This window comes from Clinocottus analis, unplaced genomic scaffold, assembly GCF_023055335.1.
Source record: "Clinocottus analis isolate CAN_PGR_092001 unplaced genomic scaffold, fCliAna1.0.p SCAF_21, whole genome shotgun sequence".
In the NCBI taxonomy this organism is placed as follows: domain Eukaryota; kingdom Metazoa; phylum Chordata; class Actinopteri; order Perciformes; family Cottidae; genus Clinocottus; species Clinocottus analis.
In genome coordinates this window covers 5,672,871-5,692,246 of record NW_027175943.1, presented here as the reverse complement: position 1 = coordinate 5,692,246, position 19,376 = coordinate 5,672,871, and the positions used below count along the sequence as shown (strand labels likewise).

The 19,376-nt window shown below is 42.9% G+C and overlaps 2 protein-coding genes across 3 annotated transcripts; both read left to right on the top strand.

Moving 5' to 3' along the window:
- The first annotated feature begins 879 nt into the window (after positions 1 to 879).
- Positions 880 to 5,366, top strand: ponzr1 (plac8 onzin related protein 1). Of its 2 annotated transcripts, none has more exons than XM_068588086.1 (4): positions 880 to 1,011; positions 2,671 to 2,781; positions 3,268 to 3,413; positions 4,896 to 5,366. In XM_068588086.1, the coding sequence occupies exons 2-4, from the start codon at positions 2,673 to 2,675 to the stop codon at positions 5,037 to 5,039; spliced, it is 399 nt and encodes a 132-aa protein (XP_068444187.1). In that variant the 5' UTR covers positions 880 to 1,011; positions 2,671 to 2,672; the 3' UTR covers positions 5,040 to 5,366. The 2 variants fall into 2 exon arrangements, with proteins under 2 accessions (XP_068444187.1, XP_068444188.1); XM_068588087.1 differs by lacking the exon at positions 880 to 1,011 and adding an exon at positions 1,953 to 2,127.
- Positions 5,367 to 9,310: 3,944 nt separating this feature from the next.
- Positions 9,311 to 19,157, top strand: si:dkey-33c9.6 (active breakpoint cluster region-related protein). Its single transcript, XM_068587988.1, has 21 exons — positions 9,311 to 9,412; positions 10,035 to 10,139; positions 11,711 to 11,929; positions 12,567 to 12,674; positions 12,765 to 12,819; positions 12,894 to 12,946; positions 13,127 to 13,264; positions 13,377 to 13,498; positions 13,578 to 13,734; positions 13,824 to 13,943; positions 14,039 to 14,114; positions 14,960 to 15,055; positions 15,213 to 15,287; positions 15,423 to 15,520; positions 15,851 to 15,949; positions 16,643 to 16,806; positions 17,031 to 17,170; positions 17,724 to 17,858; positions 18,091 to 18,196; positions 18,290 to 18,431; positions 19,017 to 19,157. Exons 2-21 carry the CDS (start codon positions 10,056 to 10,058, stop codon positions 19,110 to 19,112), a joined length of 2,283 nt encoding a protein of 760 aa, XP_068444089.1. The 5' UTR covers positions 9,311 to 9,412; positions 10,035 to 10,055; the 3' UTR covers positions 19,113 to 19,157.
- The last annotated feature ends 219 nt before the right edge of the window (positions 19,158 to 19,376 follow it).

The window sequence follows — 19,376 nt, the reverse complement described above, 5'->3', positions numbered from 1 at the left end:
CTCTCGTCTCTCACTTTTCTCCCACCTTTCCTGTGTAATGATCCCCGCAGCCTCACAGGGTCGCTAGCAGGACGCGCTGAGTCCTCCGTGTCACTCACATATTGCTTTTGCCTCTCGACAAACCACAGACCTGCAGGTGGTGTACAGAAAGGCATGCCCTCGGCTTCACATTTGTTTAAGTCATTTATCATTCTGTTTGAAAAGACTATGCAAAAAAAAAAAAGAAGAAAGAATATAAATCTTTTAGCCACAAGAGTTATTGCAGAGGCAGGATTAAATATGTTATCATTTTGTATAATCCACCTATACTGATCATAATACATCACCAGTCGACTAATACATATGGATAGTCCAGTTAGATGTTGCACTATGAGTTATGACTATGCAGTAGAGTTATAAGTTAAAAGTTAATAACAAATGATGAGAGGTTTAATATCCACATGATGGATTGTTATGATTTCCTATGTCAAGATGACCCACTGCCTCTTCCTTGTCTTATTCTTTGATCCAGTGAGACGATATAAATCCTACTTATCAAATGGCAGCCATTCCTAAATCCTTTTTTTTTTAATGTGAAGTAACTTAAATTGCATCTACCAAATGTAACTGTTTGATTGTCAACATCACTTGTAAACACAATAAGATCGTGCACTAAATGGTCTGTTGGGTACTTTAGCAAAGCCAGTCTGCTACGCGATGTTTCTGGTCCTCATGCAAATTCTTCGTTTGCATCCTCAAGCGCTTACATAATCTCCCCCAACGCCTCAGATGCAAACTCCTGCCTGTTCGTTCAACAGAGATTAGTAATCTGTATCTTTACTTCTATTTTTTTTTTTTTTTTTTTAAACTATTATTATTTTATTCGTGCTCCACCTGTGAGTGGGAGTGGAGGAGGTAGGGATTACTGGCAAACGAAACATAACTCCAGCACCAGAGCTCGCGCAGGACTTCACGCACACACTCACGCGCTCCTTCGAGATCTCCACAGCTCACGGAACCGGATCAAAACAGGTCAAGAAAAAAAAAAATCTTTATTTGTGCGTAAATAGAACAATTATCAGTCTTTGACTGATGCTCAGGCAGTAGTGAGGTTGTAATAGTGGAATGGGAGGTATAATTTATGTCAGCCAGCGACTTTGGTTTATTTTATTGTAATATAACGTATTTGTAGTGGCAAATGAGGATCTGAAGACCTTGTACATGAGCTTATAAGGAACAAGGTGCTATGACCGTGTATGACTCATCTGAATAGCGCTTAACGGACGACACCCGTTACTTTCTGTTCCTTAAAAAAAAGGGGAAACGAGGTGTCGGTTAACGCAACTAACTAATCTACACTATATGTATTACTGTAAGTGAGGTTTGGACTGTGCTATTTGATGGTTTTGTATAAAACACCATATTTGATTTGACTGCTACATTTATGTTGCAATTTCAATCGAGCAATGGGCAACTTCACATCTTTCCCTGCGTTGTTATCGTGAATAATTTACGCTGAACTTGAAGGAACGAAACATTACAGTTAATTAGTGTTAGCTAAACAGCAAATGAATAGCTTGGTTATCTTATTGATCCCAGTTCACGTAACGTTAGCTAACTACGCGATACAGATCTCATTAGGTTTCTTTTTGGAGGAAATTAAAAACTCAAAAAAAAGGATTTATAATGATGAACCTTACATGTGGCATTGTCCAAAATAGTCAGCACATGGAGACAGTCAGCATGATTGTCTTTATTTATTTCTAGCTAGTTTTAAACTTTCTGAAATTCTGCCCTCGATTCATTTGTGACTGAATGAAAGAAAGAGGAACTTCGCAACGCTTAAATTACCGCTATGATTCAGAAAATAAAGTACACGAGGACATTTAGCGTTTAAAAGTAGTTTTTAAAACTTCAAACTAACTTTAGTGCCGCACTTGACAAAGCTAATATCAGCTAGAAATGACCATTAAGCTAGGTTAATGCTACACAAACCGTGCTAGCTTAAAGCACGTGTAAAGCAGACTGCTATCTTAACTGCATTGATTGATTGTGGTATCAGATACAAGTCACTTCCTTGTTGACGAACTAAGACATTTTAAGGACACCTGAACTACACCTTGGCAATAAAGATAACATCTTCTAGCTGTATGTATTTGTTATCGCTATTGATCCATATATTACGAAATAATAAAGAGATTGCTTATGGATAGATAATCAATCATTAACCTATGTCTAACAAGGAAAATATCAAGCATATTAAGTCACGTCAGCACTTTGAGGCAGAAATACTATATATTTCCCATCGGCTTTCCAGTTCATTCGAAAAGGTTTTGGTCGGGGTCGATGTTAGGACTGTAAACGTACTTTTTGACATAAGCATTTTGTGTTTACGTCCATATAACTTTTTCAAAACTAACTTGGATCACTGATAGTGGAATGAGTGCACAGGGGCTGCAACCTTTCCCAGGCTGCACAGCTTGAAATGCAGGGAAGTCACAGTGGTAGCTTTACCACCAGCACAGCCCGTTTAATGTTTTTTCTATTGAAATGATTGCTCAAAAAGACATGGTCAGACATATAGATATAGCTAGTTGTGTGTGAACAATACTAGGTCTTTGTTGTCGCTGACATGAACCAATAAACACACCTTCGTCCTTTCTTTCTCCCTTTTTGTTATGTATCCTCCAGACATGGCCGTTCATCAGCAGCCGACCCAGGTGGTGACCGTGATGAGCAGCGGCCAAAGCCCTGGGTCTTGGAGCACTGGCCTCTGCGATTGCTGCAGTGACATGGGCAGCTGTAAGTCATGCCAACAATGATGGTGCTCACCAATTTATCACATGCTGTTGTCAGCTGACTGTATGCACTTAACTTTTCCAATAAAAACTAGTTAGGGGCAGAGTGTGAAATGCGATGACATTGTAAAGACCGTACACCGTTGGTCAGTGATCCAGTCAAAACAACTTCCTAAGAGGAAATGTATGTGAATTATCACAATTCTAACACAACACAGCTGTCTTATTATTTGTATAAATCATCAATGGTTTGAATGAAGGGAAAACGGGAGGGAGAGGTCAGTAAGAGGACAATGGGGAGGGGTAGGAGAGAGCAGCAACCTAACCTGTTTATGTAATATGAGCAAACTTCCAGCTGTAAAAGTAAAACGATTTCACCACAATATTCAGCACACTGGTGATCTAAGAGGACACCCAAAACAAGCGTGAGCTATAGCATAACACAAAAGTCAGAACTCTTATGTTCCTTTTATTCTTATCTCTCCTCAAGGCTGCTGCGGTCTTTTTTGCTTCCCCTGCTTGCAGTGTCAGACAGCCGGTGACCACGGCTGGTGCTGCGCCATGCCATTGCTGGACTTCTGCTGTGTGGTGTCCTGCCTACTCCGCTCCTCCTTTAGAGAGCGCCACAACATCCCTGTAAGGCCGGTTCAGGGAGGATGGGGGGCTACACATTCAGGGAGTGGGTGCACGCTTAAAGTGTCGACTGTGATGCATGAAAATAATTAAGGACTAACAGCAGGGGGCGGGGCTTAGCGAAGGGTCAGTTTCACTCTCTTGTAGCCATCCAGGGCTGTCAGCCAACCACTGATAGGTAGCCCTACATGTGAGTGAACATTTTGATAATTTAGGTGTTTGTGATTTTGGAAAATCTGCCTTTGACCGTGGAGGTGAATTCCGTTTTTTCCATGGAAAGATTGAAGAGTTTTAATTCAAGAAACAGAAAGGTAAAGAGTGGGGTAGTTTAATATCAGTAGTAAGAGTGCAGCATGTCACTGAAAGTGGGGAAGTTCCTGTACAGGAATTGTAACCAGGGGTAACCACCACAAGGTGGTTACCTCTGGTGCAGCTGTGTGCAGCTGTGACAGGCAACACTTCCTCAATTTCCTCTCCCCAAATACTACAAAATCATAAGAGGCAGTGTGGAGGATTTGGTGGCATCTACAATTGTGGCGTCATTCGCAAACTAAATACCGCGGCGCTCATTCTCCATTTTCCAAGGCTGCGTTCACGTGAGCTGCTTTATGCAAAACCATGAAAACTCTGTTTGCCTCAGTCAGAGGCCATCTGTACAACAATAACACAAAACCACTGAAATGCGGTGGTGGACGTTGTGAGGACGTTGTGTGTATTCAAACCCTGGTAACGCTATGCAAATAATGAAGTAGTCATGGTTTGATCCAAACATCTATCAAACATCGACTCACAGTTCATAGTCTCGCCCTGTTGCACTCTGAAATTGCAGCCATTATGAGAGATTGTTTGTGCTTCAAATTAGCAGTTGTATTGATATTATGTTATATTTTAAAATGAAGCCTTCCCTCTCAGCAAACAGGGCTATTGGTGTCACGACTCCTGAATGCGTCACACAATTTGGTTCGATACAACACATTTCACAAAGTTTGACTGAAAATGAATTATTTTAGTCGAAAATTACTAATTATATGTTGGGCAGAAAATATGCAGATACTTTTATTTTTAAATTTCTGTAGCTTTCATATCGAGTTGAGCGTCAAATGTATTTCGACTAATTGAAGTCAAAAGCAAGACAACCTTCTGGTTCGTTATTCACTGCTCATCAATCATGTTTATGTTTTCAGCAAAAAGGTTTTTAGCAGAAAAAGAGAAAATATATTCTTCTCAGGGATTGGAAACCAGGGTGGAGCTAAAAGGAGACATAATTTACCAGTTTGACACAAAGATGATGTGTTAATGCTCATGTGGCTTCATATCTGTCTGTTGGAACAGTGGCTCTGTAAATATTCTTTGTAAATAAGTCTCTGAACATCATAGTTTTGAGACTAATATGTCTTTCATTTTACCAACATTTGGATTTATCCCTCTCTCTCTCTCTCTCTCTCTCTCTCTCTCTGTCTCTCCTTCCTCGTCTTCCTCCTGCAGGGCTCTTGCTGTGACGACTGCTGCAAGATCTACTGGTGTTACCCGTGTGTCTGGTGCCAGATGCATCGCGAGGGGAGGATCAGGGCCAACCAGCAGGGAAACACACACAGCACAGTGGTCACCACACAGGTCGTCAATGGATAGCACACACCTGTGGAGGGCACCACACATGTTTTCAGGCTCTTATGCCGATACAAAGCAGTACGCGTGAGCACAGGAGCATTTGATGTCCTCCAACTAGTTGAGTGGTGATGTGCCAATTTTTGATAGATTTGCATGCAGGCTTAATGTTGTTATTCAAAGCCAGCGATTCACTCTTAGAGCCTCTTAAAGGTTAACTAAATCTCATTCTATGAATTCTATCAAGCAGCTAAAACTCTCAAGTTTATTGAATTGAAGTCTTGATCACAAACGTTTTGCTGTTTCTCACTTTTCTCACCTTGTGAAAGTTTATAAAAATGGTCAAAAGTTGTTGAGTCTTGTGTTGACACCTGCTTTAGCACCACACGACAGACAACGAAGAAACTAACCTACACTGCAAAACTTACTATATTTAAACTAATTTACTTTTAACCGCACAAAATCAGGACAAAAACAGGTTCAGTTTTCTGAGCAACAAATGGATGGGTAGCCATGAAATGTACACACGTTTATTGGTTCATCAGTGATGTTTATGGGATCATCCCTGATTTAGTTTTTATGTTTATGAACACAAAGGAGAGTTCCAGTTGTGACTGAGGGAAGGAAATAAAGGGAAAAGGGAACATTATATTTTCTCTTTGGACAAAAGGAAACACTTTGTGTTGCCTGTGAGCCGTCCCATCTCAGATTCATGTTGTAGTCTGTTAATCCATACATAGAGACTCCTTTAGGATCCTTTATTAAGAAAATAGGGTTAGTGTTAGGATTCTGTTCAAAATATCCAAAATCTGATGACCGAACACATCTTTCAGAAGTGGAATGACACCAGAAATATATTGATCATTGATTTAATTTGCTGCACATTAATCTTTAGATTGCTGCTAATGAGGTGTGATGATCCACAGCTGTTACATGATTATTATATAATGCAATAACTTAGTCCCAAACATACTAAAAGGTAAAGGTATTGAGCTCCACTAATCCTGCCGTCAGGCAGACAAAGACACTTTAAAACACACAGAATACTATATTTCATTCAGGAGAGTCAGATAAGATATGAAGATATAAGAATACAAGATAATTGTTTCTTATTCATAGATGATATATGCGATGATCAAGTCTCGACAGTCTTTGCTTCTGGACTCCACGAGGTGATTTGTCATCGAGGGCGTGTGATGAGAAGAGAACTCAGGTTGAAGCTAACAAACGGGACGTTGTGGGTTCTCAATGTTTCGCAATGTAACAGACCTTCGCAGTGATTTATCCATCTCAAAGTGAAAGAAGTCTCTTTTTGTAAAGTACAACATTACGCAAAAAGTCCAAACCATTTGTTTGTTTTTTTTATAGCTTAATTCCATAGTTGTATATTATTATCATTACTACATTTGAAGTTCAGGAGCATTAATAGGGCAGTAGCTACTATTTGCATTGTTACAGTAAAGTAATGTCGACTGGCCTGTGTGTGTTGAGCGCCTTTAAGTGTCTTCACATCAGGATGCCGTTCATATTGCTCCAAAAGCAAAGAAGCGGGCGTCTCTTCCAGCTTGACTTTGAACAACAACGTCCACAAATGAATCTGGTTCCTCGCCCTCTAATAAAAGGCTGAATGTGTGTGTGTGTGTGTGTGTGGAGAATACATGAATACACACCTTGAAAAACATTTCAGGGTGTGCATTGATACGTTCTCCTTTTGTATACTGGGGCCGAAGTTCAAGTTTTTTTTGCATTTCCCACTGCGGCAACGGCTGGTTGCAATGTTTATGTGCACAGTGTGACAATGACAAATCAGAGCAATTTACAATTTTAATGAATAACTTCTTTATGACTTTATACATTCCTGTATTACTGTATCTTGTTTATCAGCGTTAATGGAAAATCCACCTCTTTGATCCTCATGGAAAATTAGTACAGTCTTTCATTGTTTGTGACATTTTTATTCAATATTCATCCCCGGTTAGGCTTCTCATGTTTAAACGCTAAGTTGCAGCTAAAACTGAGGGAACACTCCCACTCAAAGGGGAGTTGTGTCTGTTCCTACAATCAACAGGACTAAAACCACTTCCTGGCAAAGCATTTCCGGTTGCCTGATCATCCCAGATTGTTGGTCCTTATTTGGAAACATCCGTTGGATTCTTCTATATAAAAAAAAAAAAAAAGAGAAGAAAAGAAATAGGGTTAAGAATCTGTTGAATTACAGCACACTGGTAATAAAAAAGTGTGTCATGACCTAATAAAGAGAGTCCAAGTAGATATGAGATTGGAAACATTCTACCTTGGAAAAAAACACTCCCTTTTTGGAAAACACAGAGAGGCAAACGTTGTTTTTTAATTGAGTTAAAGTTTCTCCCGTTTTCAAAAACAGTCACTCACAGACTTAAATCCATAAACCTATGAATAAATATTGATGTTGCTCCCGCTCTGCTGGATGTGTAAATAAGGAAGACTATTTGTAAACAACAAATCCACTTAAAAAGGTGACGTCAGCGTTGTGTTTGTTTCTACTGCCCCCTTGTGGCTAAAACATGCTGTTCAAGGTTTATAACATCATCCACCTCCATGAAAACTACAACCAAAGACTCATCTTTAAATACAAAGCAGACACAAATATGATCAAAGCAACCCATGTTTCGTGATGCATTTTCAGTCAACACAAGCAACACTAAGTATTTTGAATTTTAATTGACGTCGACACAAAATGCAGATTATTTATTTGTCTTAAAAACATCATTTTAATAAATCTCAACTTCATGGAAAGACCTAAAGAAGACCGTTCAGCCGGTGATTTCAACTCAAAGGATATCTGCAAAGTATTACTTTAAGAATTGTGATGCCAATATTTGAACTCATTTTTTTTCAATGCCAACAAATAAACAAAAACAACAAGGGGTTAGTTCGTCTATGTGGTTCTCAGCTCCAAGCCCTTTGATTTTATTCTTAGGAAATGATGACATATGATGTATTGGTCGTGGCTGAACTCAAAACATTTTGCTCTTAAAAAAAAAAAGAGATGTGGCGTCATGACCCCACACACACAGCCAGCAGCTGCTCTGTCTTTAAACAGTAAACTAATGAGCACCTGAGGGCCGCTGCTGCATTTGTCACGCGAGTCCTGAGAGAATAAAAAGCAAGAGAGGAAAATGGTGTTAACTGTGTCAACAACTAATGAGACTAAAGCACAAGAGGAGCCGTGTTCACGTCTGTGTTCCTGCAGAGGGCAGCGTTGGGCTTTAAAAAGAGGCTCTTGGCTCCAAACCGTGAAACTCATTCATGTTTCATGGACACTCATGCAGGAATATATCACCACATACTATTTATCTTTCCCAAGTAAGCATCTCTGTTTAAATAACTGGGTGATTTTATTTTGGGCTTACGTGCAATTCTATACTTCTTATAGTCACTTCTCTTTGTGTGAATTGCATTAACTGTTCACATCCAGTAGATCCTGTCCAGTTGTATCACTGAGACTGATTGTTACTCTACTGTTAGACTATATATGTCATGTATGCTTGCAGGCTGCAGGCCAGAATAAAACACATGGTATACTAATATAGCAACGAGTTAAAGTCGAAAAAAACAACAACAACCGTAACTGAAATGACCGATGGAGGAATTATGGATGTTGTGAAGATTTGACAGCAAATACTCTGCGACCACCAGTATGCTGACATCGGCTCGCTTACAGGAAGTGAAGTGCAACTGCGGCGCTGGTTTAAACGGCAGGTGCCAGTTCAGTTCTCACGATCGACATTTCTCCGGCAGAGGACGGAAGCTGTAATTTCCCCCCTTTTGAGCGCTCGTCGGAGAAAGAGGAAGTTTTTGTTCTTGGGCGTGCTCTCGTGCTCAGAGCTCAGCCGGCATCGCGACAGCAGGACGCCGGAGTCCCCATGGACGTGTACCAGGAGGCTGTGCGCTACCTGGAGTCACGGCGCGTCGCAGGTGAGTGACGGAGACGCCGTGTGTGTCGTGTGTGGAAAAAGGGGTTCATCGTCAAAGCATTATAAGTTCTCTTCTCGAGGGGAAAAAACTGAGGAAAAAAACAACATTTTTTTTAATTCATTTTGTTTGTGGAAAATGCATCGTGATCTTTTCTAAAGTGGTGATATTTCCTAATCTACAAGGATGAGCTAACTTTTTGTTGCATTTAGGAATATTCATATTGAAGGGGAAGCAGATACTGAAACACATACTACTACTACTACTACTGCTGCTGCTGCTGCTGCTGCTGCTGCTAAATGCTACGCATTGTGTGTGTTTGTGTGTCAATTGTCGTTGAAGCAGAGCCTGAAGTCCTGGAGGAGGACGTGTTCCAGGAGGAGGCGGTGTCCTGTTTGCTCTCTCCTCTCCTCCCTGAGAGCCTAGACTTGCCAGACACCCCTGTGAGTTTGCATTCCTTTACTTTTACAGAGGTTTACAGATGTGCTTGTACTTTTATGACAAGCATACCGGCTGTAGAACATAGAGGGAAACTATATGATGCACTCTTATAAGAAGCTACAAGCCGGTCCTCCAGTTGTTCATGGGCCTACACTTGAGTGAATTTTGAAGAATCCAACTGAGAACACATAAAAACACAAACATGCATTCATAGATACTCCAATGTTGATCTTATTCTGGACCTTTATTCTATCAGAAAAGACAGGAAACAATAGTGAATACAAAAATGAAACCCTTGTGTTCTGTTGACATTTACTTGACTTCCTTGTTTTTTTCTGACCCCAGTATGTTGAAAAGTAACCCTTCTGTATTCCACCAACGGTGCACATTTGACAAGGGTGGCAAAATACAGAAGTTTAATGTTGTATGTGGGAAATATTATACGCTATGTGCATGAGCAAAATCCTTTTTGTTTGCCAAAAAGTTTCTTCACAGAAAAATACATCGTCTAGAGTCTCGACTGTTAATCTCTATTGCAGCATCTGCAGCGCCACGGCCTGAATGGACCCTGCTTTTTGGGACTGACTTTGCTGTGTTAATGCTTCTGGATGCCTGTGATTGCAGACATTATGCAGCCCGAAGGAAATGTTGGCGAGGAGGCTGGTGCTCCTGAAGGGCATCCTGGAGAGTGAGGAGGTTTATCTCAGAGAGCTGGAGACTCTGCTGACGGTAACACACACACAACGAAAAGGAAAAACAAGTTTCCTCATTTTAGCACGAGAACTTCAACTCTCGTTGTTCTCCGGGCTATTTATTCCATATTGCAAAATGGAGGGAAACCTCCCGTTGATATCATTGTTATGCTGGTTAAACTTCCTCTTTGGTGCTCCGTTGTCGCCACATGTAAATTAAACCCTCTTTTAAATCACGTGGCCTATTGTAGGATCAGCATCTGAGACTTGTAACGCTATTTCGCTACTTCTAAAGGAGGTCTGTGTGTTTGTGTGTGTTTGTGTGTGTTTGCGTTTACTGTATCTAAGTACGAGCAGCGGTCGCGTGCTTTTTGGTTATGCAGAACATTTAATGTCTTTGTTGTTCAGCTTCCTTGTTCGACCAAACACGGTTTGTTCTCCATCATAGACGAGGTTTCCCCTTGTTCTTCTCAGATTGATGCAGCTAGCACCAGGTTAGCTAAGCTTAGCATAAAGGCTAAACAGTGAGGAAACAACTAGCCTGTCTACGTCCAAAGCTAATAAAATCCACTTACATGCACCTCTCAAGGTCACCAATAAATATCAATGAATACCGCTAATGCTAGCTTAAGAATAAACAAACAGTGAGCTTTAGGGGGGCGGACATTTTACATTTGAGGTTGTTACACACCAGGCTAGCTGTTTTCCCAAATTCTTAGCACATTTTCAAGTCTTTACACTAAGCTAAGCTAAGCTAAATGACCGCTTGCTGTAGCTTCATATTAACTGAACAGATATGAGAGATGTATCAATCATCTCATTAACTTCTGCAAGAGCGTGAATAAGCATAAACTACTCCTTGATATTAAGGAGTAATTATGAGAACAAAGATTTGGTGCAATAATGAATGAAAAGAATGAAATGAATGAAAAGTACTTTATTAATCTCCAAGGAGAAATTCTTTAAATACCTACAATACACCTAATCCATGCAATATCCAATACCTTTAAGTACTTTTATACACATTTTTTTTATTCCATCTGTATATTTAATATTCTTCTCACTGTTCATTTTTAATTTAGTTTTATTACCGTTCTACTGTTCATTTATATTACTTGATTTTTATCTTCATGTACTTGTGAGCAATGCTGCTGTAATCCCGTAATTTCCCCACTGAGGGACTAATAAAGGATTATTTGACCTTATCCTATCTGAAGAGCAGCACAAGAGTCAAGGCAGGACGTGCCGGTGCAATAAAGAGTCTTCTTTCTCTTTTCTCTCGGCCATCTACAACAACAGAAACCTCCCGTTTCTGCATTCTTAAACACTGATTCATTTCACACTCGCACACAAGAGGAGAAATGATTCAGAAAGTCCATGTCTTGTTGTTGTACTGTCGCCGCTCAGCAGTGTGGGTGCGTATTGTTTGTCCATGCTTGCTGTTATTCAGCAGCGGGTTGAGCTCTGGGGGTTGTGAACAGTCTGTTCACACATTCTCACTTCTTTCTCTAATCTTCGACACCCTCGGTTGTTCTCGCCGACGTGAATTGGCCTTTAGCCTCCTCTGCTTGTGCGGCTCAAGTTCTTCAAACTTCTTTTCCCCTGCAGCCCATGAAGGCCCTGCGCGCCTCAGCCGGGACCTCCCAGCCAGTCCTGTCCAGCCGACAGGTCCAGACTGTTTTCTACCAGGTGCCTGAGATCCGAGACCTGCACCACAGCTTCTATTCTGGCCTGAAGGCCCGGCTGACTGAGCCCGGTCCTGGGAAGGACGGAGACATGAACTCCACGGGCCTGGATCTGGTGGTGGGAGACCTGTTCCTGAAAATGGTAAGTTCTCTAGTAGTTTGTCTAGACGTGGACAAACAAGGAGAAGGGATATTGAAGTGTTTGGAACATCACAGGTTTGTTTTTGTTACCCTGTCCCTTTCTGGAAAACTCTTGCGAACATGAATCTTGCTCATGTTGCAGAGCACTCGTGTTTATTTCCCAAATGAATCATATTCGTAAGCTCTTTTCACAGCAGACATTTTTGACGTGTCTCAACAGGGAAAAAGCACAAGTGGAACTAATGACATTCACATGTTTGGTTCCAGCAATTAACAACGCCATAAGTTACAACAGTGTGTCACCATTTCTGCTGTGAAAAAGATTTACTGAGGTTTACTCTTATTTGACACTCCCCCCCCCTCGGGCATACGTGCCTATTTGCAGCTCTGTGACGAAAATGAACCAGTTCAGGCTTCATTTACTGTTCTCCAACACAAGATTGCACCATAAAGTGCACGCTTTACTTCCTTTATGTGACACAAGAAAAAACCACAGGTAACCCAGGTTTATATATTGCATTTGTTTTAATAGATGTTGAAATTGTTACATGGCAGACATCGTTTGGATGCTGTTCCCTATACCCCCTCCCCCCCACCTCTCCTCCTCCATCCATCCATCCGCTTTTCTGCCGTTACAGGTGAACCAGATCGGGCTGTACGGCGGCTTCATCAGAAACTACGAGGAAGCCCTTGAAGTTGTTCACCAGTGCACACTCTCGGACCCTCTCTTCCGGACCCTGGCTCAGGTACCACTGACCCTTCACATCCAGAGGGAACGCCGAGCGTAACGAGCCGCGTACAAGGTTAACCCAACCGGTCTCCCTTTATCCCTCCAGAGCATGATGCCGAGTAACGGCTCAAACAAAACTCGGACCAAATACACATTCGAAGGTACATCATCTTAATTTTCCTTTTTGATGCACTTGTTGGCTGACGGCGTCTGATTGTTGTCTTCGTTTTCGCAGCTCTCCTGTACAAGCCTTTGGACAGAGTAACCAAGACCACACTAGTGCTGCACGTGAGATAACTAATCAGTTATTGAACCTCCTATAGCTTCTCCTGTTATTCTCTCATCATCTTTATTTTGCATTCGCATCAACAATTTGATGACAAATTGACCTCTCGTGGACTGTGATTGGAGCGCAGCCCCATGATGTAGAGGGACTTGTGTCTCAGCGACCTGTGTGTGATCTCGTAGGATCTCCTGAAGACGACGCCAGAGGAGCACACGGATCACAGCGTCTTACACGAAGTTCTGAGGTTGTCCCGCAGCTTCCTGTCTGGCATCAACGAGAGTTCCCAATGCAAACGAGAGGTCACGCTCAGCCGCGGCATGGTGAGGCGCGCGAGAGAAAAAACACAAAACCAAAGATGTATACATGGAAAGAGCTGCCTGTGCATCACACACACACACACACCAGAACATGCTGCGTTTGTGTGTCACTCAGAGGCGCCAGCTGATGCGCGACGGCTTCGTGGTGGATGTGAGCGACGGGGAGCGCGGCCTGCGTCACCTCTTCCTTTACACCGACCTCCTGCTGTGCACAAGAAACAAACACGCAACCAAAGGGTGAGTGCAGCGAGGGAGAGCCGCAGGGTCTGCATTTCAAAGCGGCGCAGCAGCGAAAACACCGCATGTGTCCTTCCAGGAAGCCGGAGCAGTACAGGTTCTGCTGGTATCTGCCTCTCGCCGGTCTCAAGCTTCGCTGGGTTGCGGACCAGGAACGCCCGCCAGACGCACAGCTTCGCTTGCACGCCATGAGAACCAAGATGCACCTCCTCCGGCAGCAGCTCCGGCAACACGCAGTATGTTTGTGTGACAAAAGCAGAGAGAGTGTTTTCTTATACAGACGAGCGAAATGTGAAAAATGTGTTGTTGTTTTTTTTACGTAAAGAACGGGTCCAGGGGCGTGAGTTTGGCGGCTCGTAGCAGGAAGAAACTGGAGCAAATGGAGCTGACGCTGTTCACACACTCTCCTGTGTACACACTGGAGCTGCACAGCCCCAGTGGCAAGGTACACACACACACACACACACACACGTATACACACGCTGCCACTGTCGATAAAGAACGACTCAAATGAAAACCATCTGCTTGGCCTCACTGCAGAGTCACACCCTCGTCCTCTCCTCCCTGTCGGAGCTTGAAGAATGGAGAGAAGACATCGACAAGCTCACCAAAGACAGTAAGTTCACAGCTTTGGACCCATCTGGTGGCCAAGAGCAAAACTAGATGTCCTTAAAGTGCGAGATTATTGTGGACCCAAACATTTTCCTCTGAGGTCACATATGCATCACTTCCGATATGAGTCTTCCCTTCACACACTGAGGAGAAATGAAGGATCCAGACAATTGTCTGTTAAGAAATGAACACTTTTAATAAAAAAGGAAACAAGAGAAGACAGTACAAACTCACAATACAACAACAACATTGAGACACAACAACTCAAGTGTTTGCGTTCATTGATGGGTACGTGTTTGATTTGATGGATTTAACTTCAGTAAAGCTGCAGTAATCTCTTCTAAAATGTGAACCTGAGCTCCAAAAGCGTGTTGCAGAGGCACCTCAATATTAGAAATATATAATATATCTTATTTATTTTAATTTTTTCACCTTAAGTTTATTGTAATTCTTTGTGAGGAGGACCGAGCAAAAATAAGCTTTCCATTGTATAGAATAACTGTCTGTTATCTGTGCATATGACAGTAAAAACATCTTGAATCTTGAATATTAGGATAGGATTATTAAAGGGGATACACAATTATGGTAAATATACACAATCAAAATGTTTTTCTTTGTCATAATTTACATTGAAAGGATAGCTAGAACAAGCTGAACATATAATTGCCTTAAAAGAAAGGAACAATGAAAGTGGAACCTTCTGCTACGCCGACTGCCTCAACTAGATTTTAGTCTGTTCATTGTCAAAAGGAAATAGAAGCACTGTCATGACTAACAAGTCTATTTTTGACAACACAAGTGTTTTTTTGTTGCTCACTGGTGCCGTTTGTGTCCTGCGTTGTCTCTCAGACATCGAAACTGTCCCTCCAGACCTGCTCACCCTCACCGGCGCGTGTGTGAAACTCAGGATGACCCAGCAGCCGCCACTTCACAGCACACACGCCGGTACAACCACCACCTCGCTCTCGACCGCCTCTTTTTCCTCTTGTCCTCACCACAGAGTCACATCCTGTATCTGAAACACAATACACAATGCTCAGTTTCACTTTCGTTCAGGACGATTAAATCCAGTGAGCCTCAGGATGTCTTTGTCTCTCACCAGTTGAGGACGAGAAGTCTTTGTGTGGGACTCTGAGTGTGGCCGTCCACTCCGCCTGCGGCCTGCAGCAGCCGGCCTGTATGTTCAATATGTGATTTTTTTTATGACGCTAAATAACGACTCAGTCCAACAAAGCATAATAATAGAAATTAAGATAACGGTTGATATGAATGAATTGGTGCTCACTTCTCTTTTCCTTTTTTTTTTTTTCAGCCGTGTATGTGTGTGTGGAGGTGGACGGCTACGAGTTTTACGATAAACAGGCTCAAACGCACTCCTCCGTGCACAGCCTCAACCCGCGCTGGGACCAGGTCAGTTATTCTTTCAGGAAATGATTGAATGCAAATTCTCCCTGAAGGTGAACTACCAGCGAAACTGATATGAAAGGCAGATGACTTGTCAGCCGGAGTCCACGGCTTCGTCGTGTCTAGACAGCGTCCGACGTGATGTGAGGCTTCAGGAGGATTAAAACGTCGGCACTGTGACCGGACCGCGCTGCGCTTTAAACATGATCAGTGGCAGTAAAAAATCTGGTAGCCAGGATCAAAAGGCTTTAAACAAGATGTGAGCGCTCCTGTTGTAGCGTCAGGACGCCGCCGTCGTGGCCGCCGTTAACGCCGGCCGTTTCTTGTGTCGAGCAGGAGCTGAGCTTCCAGGTGGACGGGGCCCGGGAGCTGAGGCTGCTGTGTGTGAGCCAGTCAGGACGGCAAGACGCCGTCCTGGGGAAAGCGTCTGTCACGGTATGAAGACCAACTGAGCTTCAGTTTCATGATCATTCTGAAGAGGTTTTTTTTTTTGTTGCTTTTAAAGCCAGGCATCAAACACACGAAGCCCAGAACGAGAAATGTAAATGAAATCTACCGTTATCGAAGCTGCAGTGATGCACTTTTCTTTTTTGGGGTTCACTTCCACCACTGATGGATGTTTCAAGTTATTTTCAGCAACAAAACACTAACCCCTGATGAACTGACTTCATGCCGCCTGCGACACACCAAACAGCTAACGCATACAGTTAGCGACGAGCTAGTGAACGCAATAAAACATGGAATAAAAAATGGAGAGACACCAATGTTGCCCCCTTGCTGCTGGACGTACGTGTGTGTGTCCCGCTACGTGTCCATGTTGTGTTTTTAGCTGTTTCTGCTGCTAGCAATTAGCCGAAACGTGTGCTAATGCTGCTTTAAAGATATAAAAATGTACAGCGGGGGTTTGGCGTAAATTAGTTGTGTCCTGGATTGTTTTAGCTGCTCGGGCTCCATGATAATTCATCAATCTAAGCTTGTGGTGTGTGCGTATTAACTGCAAAGGAGAGGTCAGAAGGGGCGGAAACACCTGGATAATTATTTACACAAACAAAAAAAATCATAATACAAATCATTGTGTTGTTGTTCTCAACACTCTTGTCTGTTTTTTTAAATATTTTATCTCATCAGTTGGACGCTAAAACCCTGACCAGGCGATGGAGGAGACAGACTCTCCACCTCGGCCAGGTGGAGGTGACTCTCTCCCTGAAGTACTGCCCCCACCCGCTCGACCCGCCGAGTGCCGCAGCTCCACAGAAACCCGTCTTCTGCGTCCCCCTCGAGACGCTGGCTCAGTAAGTCCCTGCCCGACGGCTGGAAAACCGAAAGCCGCCGTTCACTCTCGAGTTTTATTTCCCCTCCTGAATTGTGCCACAGCTTTTAAGAAGTGAGACGGTTTGTCGCGTGTGAGAGCGCGCCAACGGGAAGCAGAAGTGTGGCAAGAGTGGAATCTATAAATCTATTTATATATATATATATACACAATAATAAAAACATTTGACCTTCATACCTCTGTCAGACAGGAGGGAGTGCTCGTCCCACATGTGGTGCGCTGCTGTGTGGAGGAGGTGGAGAGGAGAGGCATGGACGAGGTGGGCATCTACCGGGTTTCAGGAAGCACCAACGACATCGGCTCGCTGAAGGCCGCGTTCAACAGCAGTAAGAGAGAAACACTGCGCAAGCTTCCCGTCGGCATATTTTTCGGGTATTTTGACATAAACCAAAGTATCGAGCGAACAGAAATGTTGAACTTGTGACGGCGCCGGATGAAGGATCAGAGTTTCATCTTCAAATTTAACCGCTCTCGACTCAGCATCAGAAGTGTTAAGCTCGTTGTGGCTCTACGGGAAAAGCCAGCGGATCATCAAAGTCATTAGGATTCATCTTCTGGGGACCATGAATAAATGTCTGAACTAAATTTCATGGCATCCAACAGTCGCTGAGATGTAATTCCTTCTGGATTAAGGCGGCGGGATGACCAATGTTTCCATCCGTAGAGCGATTGTTGCCACATGTAGCATCATAACATTCTGCTCCCGCTGAAAGATGGCCACCATTTTTGACAGCCTCGTGTTCGTTGTGCGTGCAGAGTTTCTCGTTTCCCCGGCTGCTGCTTCACAGAACTATGACAAGGCGTTTTCTTTCTTGTGCTGATTAGAAAGGAAGTGTGTCTTGATGTCCACCATCACCCTCGTGGTTCTTCCCCGCTCAGATCTGCGCGAAGCCGTGACTCGCCTGAGAAGTGCTGAGGTGAACGTCGTCTCCGGCGTTCTCAAACTGTACTTCAGAGAGCTGCCCGAGCCCCTCGTACCCACCAAGATCCTCCGCAGCCTGGCCCAGGCGCTGGGTAAGACACGCACCGGAAAACATGTCCTCCATTGTAAGCGTTCGTTATGTCCAGAGGCCATTTGTTGTCATTTATAGACAGATAATTCATTGAAACATATATTCCACACATCTCTGCTTCCTGTCAATCACCTCAAACATCACATTCATGTCTTTTTTTTTAATTTAGGTTAAACAACTCTCCCCTTCTTTTTTTTTCCCCGCCAAGTGAACTGTGTGTTTCTCTCCTGTAGAAATCCAGGACATGAACGGCCGGCTGGCGGCCATGTTGTCTCTGCTGCAGTCCTGTCCTGAGCCCAACCGCCACACCTTCCTGTACCTGCTGCACCACCTCCAACGGTCTGTCGTCCCACTGAACTTCTACATACTTTGCTGCCTGCATTGAACCTCATATTTCCTTCATTTGGTTATTATCATGTCATTTTTCTCCAGAGTCTCAGAGAAGCAGGGCGTCAACAAGATGTCTCCAATGAACTTGGCCACGGTGTTCGGGCCGAGCCTCTTACGCCTCCCGGTGGTTGGACTCGGGCACGACGGCCCCACCATGGACATCGCCCAGGAGGTGGTGGTGCAGGTGGGAATGAACAGAGAGGAAGACCGATGGCTGGCTTTACATTAGAACAAACAATACGGTCTTTGCTTTCCAAACAGTTGCATTTGTGAGCATGCACTTCTTTTTTTTCTTTATTTAAAACAAATCCAATTTTGGTTGTTTCAATTTTATTGTGTTCAAACATGATGTTTGTTTTACACTTGCACATTTAAAGGCCATTTGGAAGCCTTTTGCACACTGGAAGGAAACAACTTTTGTAAGAAAATACACAACCCTTTTTTGTTGATCAAAAAGTATTATAAATTAGATATATACAATAAAAAAAACATACTAGTTTGTTTCATAAATATCTAACAATTAGTCTCTAATTATAAACTCCTTCAGGTTGCTAAACTCTCTAAATGTACATGAATAAAGATCATCAAAGGTAGACAATCTAGATGAACTATTTTCTGATAATAACCTCTTTTTTTTTTTCAAACGAAACCCTTCAACTTGTGTTTTTCTTTCGTCAAAGCGAGGGATTGAAAAGTCTTTCCGGAGAAGCTCATCCGCAGCGTAGAGGTCAGATGATACTCAGCAGACGTCTGCGTGTGTGTGTTTCAGGTCCAAGTGGTTCTTTGCTACCTGCAGTGCAACAACCTCCCCGAAGCGCAGACGTCTCGGCCGCACGACACGGAAGATGAGACCACCCACATGTGAGACCGCCACCGCGTCACGCAGCAGAAACCCTGTAATGTAAAGAAAAACGACCCAACTTCGAGACAATAAAAGTATTTATTGATAGAAAAATACTGTGATTTTGTAGGTTTTTTTTGTCAGATAACATTTTAATTCATTCAAAGATTTGATTTAGTGTAGAATTTAACACAGTTTAAAACCCAGTGACTCTTGAACATGCGATAACGTAGATTTGTGTGAACTCTTTGTTGACTTCTTGTCCGTCTCAGCTTAAAAGTTGAGATT

What these genes read in the sequence shown, in the direction of transcription:
- si:dkey-33c9.6 (XM_068587988.1), top strand. Translation starts at nt 10,056, where the DNA reads ATGTTGGCGAGGAGGCTGGTGCTCCTGAAGGGCATCCTGGAGAGTGAG. An exon ending in AGCAGCTCCGGCAACACGCA is followed by an intron (nt 13,735 to 13,823) that starts GTATGTTTGTGT and finishes TTTTACGTAAAG; the next exon opens with AACGGGTCCAGGGGCGTGAG. An exon ending in CCCCTCGAGACGCTGGCTCA is followed by an intron (nt 16,807 to 17,030) that starts GTAAGTCCCTGC and finishes TACCTCTGTCAG; the next exon opens with ACAGGAGGGAGTGCTCGTCC.
- ponzr1 (XM_068588086.1), top strand. Translation starts at nt 2,673, where the DNA reads ATGGCCGTTCATCAGCAGCCGACCCAGGTGGTGACCGTGATGAGCAGC. An exon ending in CTGCAGTGACATGGGCAGCT is followed by an intron (nt 2,782 to 3,267) that starts GTAAGTCATGCC and finishes TCTCTCCTCAAG; the next exon opens with GCTGCTGCGGTCTTTTTTGC. An exon ending in GAGAGCGCCACAACATCCCT is followed by an intron (nt 3,414 to 4,895) that starts GTAAGGCCGGTT and finishes TTCCTCCTGCAG; the next exon opens with GGCTCTTGCTGTGACGACTG.